The sequence below is a fragment of the Cebidichthys violaceus genome, unplaced genomic scaffold (genome assembly GCF_023349555.1).
Source record: "Cebidichthys violaceus isolate CVI_PGR_0920_01 unplaced genomic scaffold, fCebVio1.0.p SCAF_7, whole genome shotgun sequence".
Lineage (NCBI taxonomy): Eukaryota > Metazoa > Chordata > Actinopteri > Perciformes > Stichaeidae > Cebidichthys > Cebidichthys violaceus.
The window spans coordinates 6,284,129-6,295,278 of NW_027176927.1; the positions used below are offsets into that span (position 1 = coordinate 6,284,129).

Consider the following 11,150-nt stretch of genomic DNA (forward strand, 5'->3'; position numbering starts at 1 on the left):
CATGCACACGCTTTAACTTGTGCAGGCAAGCTGCTCCTTTTAAAAAACATTTTTGATTGCAACAATAGGGCACCACTATACTAACCATACAGCAAATGTTGCATGAAGTACAACATGACAGTTTCAAGATAAATTCACATTTGGACAATAAATAGTCTATAGACAGTGTGGATGTTACACAGATACAGTTCAAATCTGTTTCATTTGAATGAGGAGAGGGAATAGGAAACAAAAAGCAGCAAAAGCTGGTGTCGTCAAGTTTGTTTTTGTCGTGAACTCACGCTGATACGAGTCAAACATTATTGTAAACAAGTCACAATACTCTTTGTTTTGCTTGCATTTGGTACGGCATGTGAATCTTTGCATTGGCAGTTGGAGATATCAGTTACCAACAAGGCTGTTGGTATGAGACTTACCACAGAAAGATGAAGATGACAGAACAAAAGATGTGAACAGTATATGGGCGGATAATAGTTGGAGGGGAACATAAGGAAACGAAGATGAGTGAAATAAAGTTGGCACCAGAGGAGCAAACTAATACCTCTTTCGCCTCAGAAGACAGAGGAGTCTCTCTTTACATATCTGTCGCCTTCATTCTTTCACTGTTTCTCAACCTCTCCATCTCTGTCACTATCTGTTTGTCTTTGATCTCGTAGCTCTCTCGGTCTCTGTCTCTCTTTGCTGACTCACTCTCCCTATCCTTTTTCTCCACAACAATGACATAAAAAATGACCTCCACTCTAGTCTAACTTTCTCACTAACGTTTTCCCCTTTCTCTTTCTTCTCTTTTCCATCCTCTCCCCTTCTGTTTTCCCCTCTTCCCTCTCTTCAGCGTGTTTGAGGAATGTGTCAGAGCAGCACAAAAGAACAAAAGCTTGACAGGAGGAGGAGGAGGAAGAAAAGGAGAAGAGGGAGGGGAGGGGGGGGTAGAAAGTTGCGTGAGGTAAAGGACAGGCAGAAAGGAAAAGGGGAAATAGAGGGAAGGAATGAGCGGAGAGAAAAAGGTTGAGAGGAGCGGAGCACGGTTGACTGGGTCTGAATGCTGAGCTGTGCTTTGTCATCACGTGCTGACATGCAGCATCACACACATTTCAGAGCTCTTTATCAAGCCCCCTCTGGACAGCACACACACACACGATGGGTGAAGCTGTCGCTGTGTGCTGCAAGGCTGCCTGTTTGATTCAGCAGCCTTTGATGCATTTCTGGTTGTGTCATGGTAATATGCTAATGGCCTGCGGCGAGGCTGAAGATTAATTTTCCCAACACCAGACAGCTCTCTATTGTAACCTTTGTGTTTGCATTAGTCACTTTCAAACTGGGGGCATGATCAATTCCCTCTCTCCGAACAGGCCATGTTCGACAGACCACCATAGCAGCAGTGAGGCAGACTAATGCCTATATCAGTGATATAAGCATCAGGCTGCCTCACTGCTGCTGCTTGTATTAGATGAACCCATCTCACATTTACACCGTATTCTTACTGTGATATTTCAGTGTGGTCAGAGCCCTCAAAGGGTTAACAACTGCAAGTCAAAAAGTTGAACAAGGTGACAGAAAAAAAAGAGGATTGGAGATTGGAGAGGAAATTACAGTTGATATGGCTGTCTGATCTGATGGCTCACCTCCGTTGTTTGGACCAGGAGTAACTTGTGAGGGCATGCTGTGCTTGTGGCATGGTGTGTGGCCAATAAGGTAGGTGTGTGTGTGTGTGTGTGTGTGTGTGTGTGTGTGTGTGTGTGTGTGTGTGTGTGTGTGTGTGTGTGTGTCTGCGCGCGCGCGCTCTGATAAAGGAGACAATGTGAGAGCTTTGTTCACATCAAACAGAGCTGCCGGGCCCGGTGCAAAGCCCTGGATGTGGACGCAGGTCTGTGCGTAAAAGCGCGTATCGCGTTACCAAATATCAATCTGAGGCTAATATTCACCTTTGTTAGTCAGTGTGTCTGGCACTGATCCAGTGTATTTGCTGTGCGTGTGTGTGTGTGTGTGTGTGTGTGTGTGTGTGTGTGTGTGTGTGTGTGTGGATGACTCCCCCTTTCTCCCAAGTCGCCCGGTTTACCTCGCGCTAATTCGCCGTGCAGTGTAGCGGATGGGATCATCCATCAAGAGTCAATAGTTAACGTCGGCTTTGTCCCGCTGCCATCCATCATCAGCGCGTGCGTGCGTGCGCGTAGACATGTTGTGTGTGTGCGTGCTCTTTATAGGACTACCTCCGACCCCGCGGGCCCCTGACCCTGCCCCACTGGTCCGTCTGACGCGCTGCTCCAAATGCTCCGGCGTCTCCTCCGCCTCTGTACCCTTTCTTCCGTCCGAGCAGCGGGGGGGCGAAAAGCTCTGAGGAGACACCGCCGACCCGCGCCAATCCCACGTTTTATTTTAATCTCTCTCTCTCTCTCTGCCTCCCTCCTGAGTTCGGGGTGTTTTTTCCTCTGACGCAGGCCCCGTTAAATGGATAGCCCACCGGTCGAGGCCAGGAGCTGTATCCCATTACCACCGCTTTTATTTTTATGACACACCGCCGTGAGTGGCGCGCTGGAGGGGGGGGTGCACCGCCCTGTCCTCACAAACACACCCTCTCTCTATCAAACACAACCGCTCTGCTCTCCAGTCAGTCTGGCAGTTGACTGGTTCTTCCTTTGCACCGCCCTGCCAAGACATGTTCTGTCAACAGCCTGGCCTGGCTGACATCCTTCCTGTTTTGCACCCATAATGACTGTCAAGTCATTCATTCAACAGATCTATAAAATGCCTGCAAATGGCAAAACACATCATACACCTGAACATTATGTAGAATGTCATATTAAGCGCACAAGACGTTGGCAATTGAAGGTACGAGCGTGGATGAGAGGCGTCTCCGAAGGCTGGCTATGGGCAGCTCTAAAATGCACATGTTGCCTTTAGGGGCGTGGTCAGGTTGAGGCACTAAGGACCTTTGCCTGTAATCTAGTGTCGTGCGGGGCGTGCCCGTACATAAAGGGGCGTGTGTATCCCTACACAAGTATCCTTGCTTTCCGTGCCATTCATTAGTAGCGCAGTCACTTATAGTGCACCGGCACAGAGGTAAGACAAGGGCGCTGACAGTCGGTCACTCATCCCGGGAAGAGGGCAGAAGCAACTGGACGCGCAGAGTCAAACCAGCCGGGGTGCCATACACACCCAGACGAGATTCATAAGGGGACGTTGGAGCATTATTGACGCAAGACGCGCAGAGACAGCAGAGCACCGACCACACTTGGACCTGACAATTCACCTACATTAATCGGCAAACTAGCTTCAGCCTAACATGGAGCGCAAAATCCCTGATTTCGCCGGCACCTGGGAGATGAAGAGTTCTGAAAACTTCGACGAACTTTTGAAAAAGTTGGGTAGGTGATATAATATAATATATATGTCATGTCATGGTTTACTCACTGTGGCCGAATGTGGCAGCTTGACCCATTTTTTTTTGCGCAAGAGTGGTTTCTAATGAAGCTTTTTTTTCTGTGCGTAATGAGATCAGATATGTCAGTTTGTGTCAGCTCAAACTGTAGCTTTCTCAGCACATTTATAGGTCAAATCTTCATCTGTGCCCGTGCATCAGTGATGATCACCCCCTGTACCGCATTGGTGGGGGGTCTTTGTCATTCTGCAGAACCCAAAACTCGGTGCTTGGCCTCTAGCCAGCATCACCCCTCTTCCTCTCCTCCCCCTCTCCCCTACTAACACAATAGAGACAAACGGCGGCACATCTGTCTGTGTTGTGGCCGCAGATTGTGCGTGTGTGTTTATGTGGAAGAGGACCGTTATGGCTCGATACAGTGCAGGACAGACACATCCTTATCTGAAGTGACAGTCGGGATAAACACCTGCTGCTGAGATTCACACAGTTTTGTTTTTTTTACATCACTGGTGCATATGGAGTCTGGACAGGCACCAGGGTGTGTGTGTGTGTGTGTGTGTGTGTGTGTGTGTGTGTGTGTGTGTGTGTGTGTGTGTGTGTGTGTGCATGCCTGCATGTGCGCGCGCGACGTCGGAGCCGTCTGTCCTTAATAGCCAATTTCCATTAGATTACTTTCCAGTGCACACCTGGAATTCATATCATCACATAAGCGCACACAGAGATGACTGACGCGCGCGCGGACGCGCACAGCTTACTGCATAAGAAGGTTATTGAAATATCTGTCAAGTATGGCACTATTTGTTTGAATATCGACATCAATGGGTGGGAGTGTGGGGGGGGGGGCTATAACCAAAGTAAAGATGACAATCTGGTGATATGATGATATTTATGCGTGTGTGCAAAAGGGGGAGGAACTTCAACAGGAATGCAGGTTAAACTACACTATGTGACACTGTTGTATCCTACTAAAAAACTACTAGTCATTCCTCTCCATTGGCATAGTTGCCGGAGAGGAAAAGCTCTTGGTTTCATTGGGGAACAAACCGCAGCTGGACGCAGCCTGTCAGCACCCAGTACCATGCTCCTTCCCTCCATCCTCTCTACCTTTCCTCACTCCTGCTCTACTCTCTTCCCCTCTTCCCTCTCCTCCCCGTGTCCCAAATGCTTCCTCTGCCCTCTGCTCTTTGACCTCCGACTTCGAGTGTCTATCTGTTTGTCCTAATGTGGCCGGGTCTGTGTGAATTTAAGCATTTTGGTCGCAGGTTTGCAAAAGTCTGTTCAGGTAATTTCTAACTTTTAACAACTGGCAGTTACTTGAGAAGCTTCCCAAATGGTCCTCAAGCATACTCTCTTTAGTCTGAGTAAACATACAGATCAGTTTGTTGCCTGAAATAAGCTTAACTTTTAAGAAGGAGACATTTCTATTCTCAAGCAGTGTTACATTTTCAACTAAGGTTTCTGAAGCAATATAAGAAGGCATTTTATATGTGATGTGTTGAGCCCAACTTTAAGATTACTCATCTTTTAAGGTCAACGTTATTCTTTATGATGTAGATCCATTATATACACACATCATGGGAAGTGGTACCAAGTTTAATTTTTTTATTATTTATATTAGCTTTTTTGTGTTTTAAGGCTAAATCCATACATTAACACATTTTGGATAAGTTCTTTTGTTTCTCAGTAGTTATAGGAAGTCATGGTTTACCCACCTTCAAGTGTTTATGTGCTATTTAACTTCTAAATGAAGGGCAATGATACCAATGCTGTAAAACAGCAGAAAATCCCTAATTTCTTTTAAACTGGATCAAGCAAAAATTGGTGGAAATTCATTCTCTATTAATTGAGTAATCAACCAATCATTTCTGTACTATAACCACCTTTGCCACCACATTAAATAAAAGTTGCAATGCCACAGTGTAAAATACTCCATCATAAAAAAAGAAAACTTCACAGAAATATGATGCATCATTATAGATGAAACTACACAACAGCATGTTAATAATATGGAAAACAAACATATATATCTATATAGATATATATATGCATTTTAATGTTGCAGCTGGCAGAAGTGGACTACATGAATTTTTCTTACCCTCGACTGCATCTCTGTGAAACTGGTAACAACCAGACACTGACTCTGGCACAATGTACAGTCCGATGCAGATACATAAAAAATGTATCTGCACATAATAATAATAACAATGCACATAAATACTGTGTAGAGTGTGTAGCATAAACAGTGTGCAGTCTGAGCATCCAGATGCATGCTGAATGACTGTGCATTTCAGGGTTTGTATATATTTACCCTCGGTGACAGGTGGGAATGTGTGAGAGGTGAGAAGTGCGAAACCCAACTCGACGGCAGATACACGCTGGACGACGTACACAAACTTCCCCTCACACTTGGGCAGAGATCTTCACACACACAGACCACTGCCCCTTGTCTGTCTGTCTGAATCCCCCCCCCTCTCCCTCCCTCCCTCCCTCCCACCGGTCTGCTCCTGGTTCCCTCTCTTTTTTTCTCCCCAGGCTGCATAATTAGTTTAACTGCAGCACACTATGGGAATATGAGAGTGCTGTCTCTCTTTGGTTAAAAAAAGGAGAATAATGCAGATTACAGTTTAAAATCACCAAATTCATCCGTGTGTTTGAGTCTGTGTGTGTGCAAAGATGATCAAGTCAGAGTAAAATGCAGATGTGCTGGGTATGACCTCATTGTTTCCTCCATCATCATTATTATTGGACAGAGCTGTGCAATGCTAGGTCTCTCTTTTTACCCTGAGTGTAAAGAAGAACACGCATCAACACCACACCACACCAATTAAATACACACACATACACACACACACACACACACACACACACAGGGCCTAAGGCCTGCGGTTATACATCATTTGGTAACAAGTTTAGCTTGCCTTGCTCCTGAGGGCTGAATCCTATAAACCAACACTGTGGCACACAAAAAGATCTGCCTCATTGCAGTTGTGTACTGCTTGCTTGGGAATATTCATTCAAAGTATCTTCAACAGTTTGTGCAAGAGCAAGTGTTTACTTGTGTCTTTGTGTGCAAATCTTTTCTTATATATACTCTAGTCTAGTTTTGTCATTTTTTCCTCGTCTTACTTGTGTGTGTGTGTGTGTGTGTGTGTGTGTTTTCTAGGTGTGAACAAGATGCTTCGTTTAATTGCCGTGAAGGCGGCCTCCAAGCCGCTGGTGGAGATCACGCAGGACGGAGAGACGCTGTCCATTAAAACCTCAACCACAGTCCGCACCACCCACATCACTTTCACTGTGGGGCAGGAGTTCAACGAGGCCACGGTGGACGGACGCGCCTGCACGGTACACAGCACTACTTTCTCTGCACACACATACAGTTGTGGTCAAAAGTTTACATACACTTGTAAAGAACATAATGTCATGGCTCTCTTGAGTTTCCCCGTTATTTCTACAACTCTGATTTTTCTCTGATAGAGTGATTGGAACAGATACTTCTTTGTCACAAAAAACATTCATGAAGTTTGGTTCTTTCATGACTTTATTATGGGTTAACAGAAAAAGTGATCAAATCTGCTGGGTCAAAAATATACATACAGCAGTGGTAATATTTGGTTACATGTCCCTTGGCCATTTTCACTTCAATTAGGCGCTTTTGGTAGCCATCCACAAGCTTCTGGCAAGCTTCTCGTTGAATCTTTGACCACTCCTCTTGACAGAATTGGTGCAGTTCAGTTAAATTTGATGGCTTTCTGACATGGACTTGTTTCTTCAGCATTGTCCACATGTTCTCAATGGGATTTTAAGTCAGGACTTTGGGAAGGCCATTCTAAAACCCTAATTCTAGCCTGATTTAGCCATTCCATTACCACTTTTGATGTGTGTTTGGGGTCATTGTCCTGTTGGAACACCCAACTGCGCCCAAGACCCAACCTTCAGGCTAATGATTTTAGGTTATCTTGAAGAATTTGAAGGTAATCCTCCTTCTTCATTATCCCATTTACTCTCTGTAAAGCACCAGTTCCATTGGCAGCAAAACAGCCCCACAGCATAATACTACCACCACCGTGCTTGACGGTAGGCATGGTGTTCTTGGGGTGAAAGGCCTCACCTTTTCTCCTCCAAACATATTGCTGGGCATTGTGGCCAAACAGCTCGATTTTTGTTTCGTCTGACCACAGAACTTTCCTCCAGAAGGTCTTATCTTTGTCCATGTGATCAGCAGCAAACTTCAGTCGAGCCTTAAGGTGCCGCTTTTGGAGCAAGGGCTTCCTTCTTGCACGGCAGCCTCTCAGTCCATGGAGATGCAAAACACGCTTGACTGTGGACACTGACACCTGTGTTCCAGCAGCTTCTAATTCTTGGCAGATCTGCTTTTTGGTGGTTCTCGGTTGACTCTTCACCCTCCTGACCAATTTTCTCTCAGCAGCAGGTGATAGCTTGCGTTTTCTTCCTGATCGTGGCAGTGACAAAACAGTGCCATGCACTTTATACTTACAAACAATTGTTTGCACTGTTGCTCTTGGGACCCACAGCTGCTTTGAAATGGCTCCAAGTGACTTTCCTGACTTGTTCAAGTCAATGATTTGCTTTTTCAGATCCATGCTGAGCTCCTTTGACTTTCCCATTGTAGCGTTTGTGGGCGTTTGTATCCAATGAGCCCTATTTAAATGGCCTCAGAGAAGTCACCAGTTGTAGTCACTCATAATCACTCACAAGAAGTTAAGAGGCCATGCTATAAAGCTCATTTCATTGACACAACTTTCTAAGTCACCAAAATTGCTAATTCATGTTGCTGTATGTATATTTTTGACCCAGCAGATTTTGTCACTTTTTCTGTTAACCCATAATAAAGTCATGAAAGAACCAAACTTCATGAATGTTTTTTGTGACAAAGAAGTATCTGTTCCAATCACTCTATCAGAGAAAAATCAGAGTTGTAGAAATAACTGGAAACTCAAGAGAGCCATGACATTATGTTCTTTACAAGTGTATGTAAACTTTTGACCACAACTGTACACATAAGCAAACACACACACACACACACATAATAAATGTCAGTTTGGGGAGGGAACAGTCCAGATTACATCAATCTGTTTGATTTGGCTTTTCATCATATTTGGACTGATAGCATATCTTTACTCCTCCCTTAGTCTCTGAAGGCCTGTCATGCTACATTATGCTCCTTCACACTCTTTACAACTCCTTTCAACTTCCCGTCTTCCCTTCGTTCCCCCTTCTTGCCCTTTCCTGCCCTCCGTCCCTCCCTTATTCTCCCCGTTGGTTTCCCCGTTTCCCATACATGGCCTCTGTTTGGCCGTCTCCAAAGCAAACACATGCAAGCAGCCAGCGCTCCGCTTTAGTAACAATGAGCGCATCACAAGTTATCACTTCTCAGTGATCGCCCTGCTCCACCTTTGTTGTTTTCTCCCTCCATTAGCCACTCTCTTGTGATCTCCCTTTCCCTCTGAATGGTATCATATACATTTTTTTTCTCCTTCTCTATTTCTCATCGTCAGAGTTTTCCACTTTGGGAAACCGACAGTAAGATCAGTTGTGAGCAGACTCTGCCGAAAGGAGAAGGACCTAAGACGTCCTGGACCCGAGAGATCACCAATGACGGCAAACTGATCCTGGTAAAGCACACAAACGATCCACTGAACCAGAGTTTAGATTTAGAAACAACAAGGGAAACACTTTACTGTACATTATCGAGATTACAGCGTAATTTCTTTGCACACTTTGAGTCAGACTAGAGTTACTAATCAACCTGACTTTGACAGAAACCTCTGTAGGTGCATCCTCCATTTTTCCAATACTTTCTATTAAGGAATTACATTATTGTATCTTGCATCTCCTACTTAATAGTTGCAGGGTATTTTTCACTATGCTACTACAATATACAATGTTTTTTTCACATTTATAAAGACATTTTTGTACTGGTAGCATCTGGTATATTTTATATTAGTACTTCATTTGTACAACAAAAAGGCACAGTAACTTACAGACTATGATCTGAAGTGTTGCCTTTAGAGTATATAATTATATAATTGTGCTTTGAATGACATGATGTAAATCTACTGGCAGAAGATGAAAGAGATTCTGTTGCAATTACAAATGCATGTACAGGCATCAGCTTGATGTCATGAAAGCCTGTGTGCAAAAATCGGATCTGATCAGAACAGAGAAAACAAATCATTATGATGTGAAGTGATTTTATTAATGTTTTATAGAAACACTAAACAAAGTGACAAAACTAAATATTTTTTTCTGACAGCTCTCTTCTGTGAGTAAGATGCCTGTCCACAAACATAAATGTATTTAATGAGAAAATCCACCCAGCTGGCACTTCAGGTTGACTAAAACTTCTTCTGTATTTAAAATAATTGTTAGACTCAAGAGCAGTAAACCAGTGCTGTGTCTTAATTAGTGTTGACCTGTACTTACACTTGCTATTTTAAGTGGATAAGTCGACACACAGTCCTCTCTGGAGTAAATTGTTTATTTCACAAACTGTGAAAAGAACAAGTATTTATGGGGCATAGCTGGCAATGACTTAAATTCTAAGACTCCTGACGTGCTCTTAACAACCAAAGCAGCCAGCAGTAATAGAACTGTGTGAGAGCTTTGCACAAACTTGCATGTTTGCGTAAACAACTTTCCGTAAATGTTTGTTCAAAACAGTTTGGCACAGTGCGATTACGTTGGTCTAAACTGCTGGATGTATATAAAAAAAAGCTCAATTTGGAGGCTCAGAAAGAATCAACATTAATGACTTGTTCTACGAAATACTATGGATTCACATTGAACTGCAGATAACCGTGTCAGTATTTAAACTTCCATATTCTCCTCTCTTTTTAGACCATGGGAGCAGATGATGTGATATGCACCAGAGTCTACGAGCGACAATGAACAAGAGCACTTCTCACTTTTCGTCCTTCCAGCCAGCCCCCTCTCCTGCATCACCACTTGCATCTCTTCACCCTTTTTGTTATGGCAGCACTAGGAGATGGCAGTCTTTAGTTTTATTCCATTATCTCTGTTAGCCTCACTATGTAATGAGTGTGGCAACTGTCTGTCACATATCTACACGACGGTCTTAGCTCCTCAGTTATCTGCTTCTTTCTGCAGCTCCATCAAACGTGACCAGCTGGGTTTTAAACATAAAAAACATTTATGTTGGATTTGTTGAGTGACAGCTCCATTTATTTGGCAGTGTATATGTGTGTGTGGGGAGGCAGCAGAAGAGGTGTGAGACTATATTTGAAGATGTGTAAACCAATCTTTGAGCTCTTCCAGTTTCAGGTCAGTTTTGTTTAGTTGTTCTGCCCCACAACTTTAACCTTTTCTATCTTATGATGACATTTATATTTATTACTACACTAGGAGCCTGCTACAGTACTGCTTAAGTTTTTACTTTGTGTCTCTTTTATATGAAATGTGATCATAGGAAACAACAATTTCTATGGGAAAACAATAAAGCACGATATTAACTCAGCCTGACGTCGACTCTTGGTCCTCCTGAACTGAAAACCATTAGGTGCATAATAGAATTTAACGGTGTGCATGTTTTATGGTTTGTGAGTGTAGCTGTGGAATATGTGCACATTAGATGGCTCCATCTTATTTTAGGATTTCTGTCAGCTGTCTGCAACTAGAATAACTTGTCTGTCCCCTCCCTCTCAGTCTCGCTTGCTCTCAGTTTATTTGTTTCCCCATCCCTCCCATTCATCTCTCTCTGTCAATCATCTCTCTGCCACATGCTCTCATTATTCCT

General features: G+C 43.8%; 2 protein-coding genes across 2 annotated transcripts in view; one reads left to right on the forward strand and one right to left on the reverse strand.

The window, feature by feature from the left end:
• Positions 1 to 2,142, reverse strand: part of LOC137891481 (uncharacterized) — a 38,457-nt gene extending 36,315 nt beyond the window's left edge. The window contains exon 1 of the mRNA XM_068736098.1: positions 2,057 to 2,142. Within this exon, the coding sequence (XP_068592199.1) occupies positions 2,057 to 2,096 (40 nt within the window). The 5' untranslated portion in view covers positions 2,097 to 2,142. The remainder of the gene's footprint in view (positions 1 to 2,056) is intronic.
• Positions 2,143 to 3,024: 882 nt separating this feature from the next.
• On the forward strand, positions 3,025 to 10,870 carry crabp2a (cellular retinoic acid binding protein 2, a). The gene is made up of 4 exons (XM_068735711.1): positions 3,025 to 3,362; positions 6,540 to 6,718; positions 8,893 to 9,009; positions 10,235 to 10,870. Exons 1-4 carry the CDS (start codon positions 3,281 to 3,283, stop codon positions 10,283 to 10,285), a joined length of 429 nt encoding a protein of 142 aa, XP_068591812.1. The 5' UTR covers positions 3,025 to 3,280; the 3' UTR covers positions 10,286 to 10,870.
• The last annotated feature ends 280 nt before the right edge of the window (positions 10,871 to 11,150 follow it).

Excerpts from the sequence above, each read along its gene's own strand:
- crabp2a (XM_068735711.1), top strand. The coding sequence starts at position 3,281 with ATGGAGCGCAAAATCCCTGATTTCGCCGGCACCTGGGAGATGAAGAGT. Across the intron at positions 6,719-8,892 it reads TGGACGGACGCGCCTGCACG|AGTTTTCCACTTTGGGAAAC; the intron begins GTACACAGCACT and ends TCTCATCGTCAG. Across the intron at positions 9,010-10,234 it reads ATGACGGCAAACTGATCCTG|ACCATGGGAGCAGATGATGT; the intron begins GTAAAGCACACA and ends CTCTCTTTTTAG.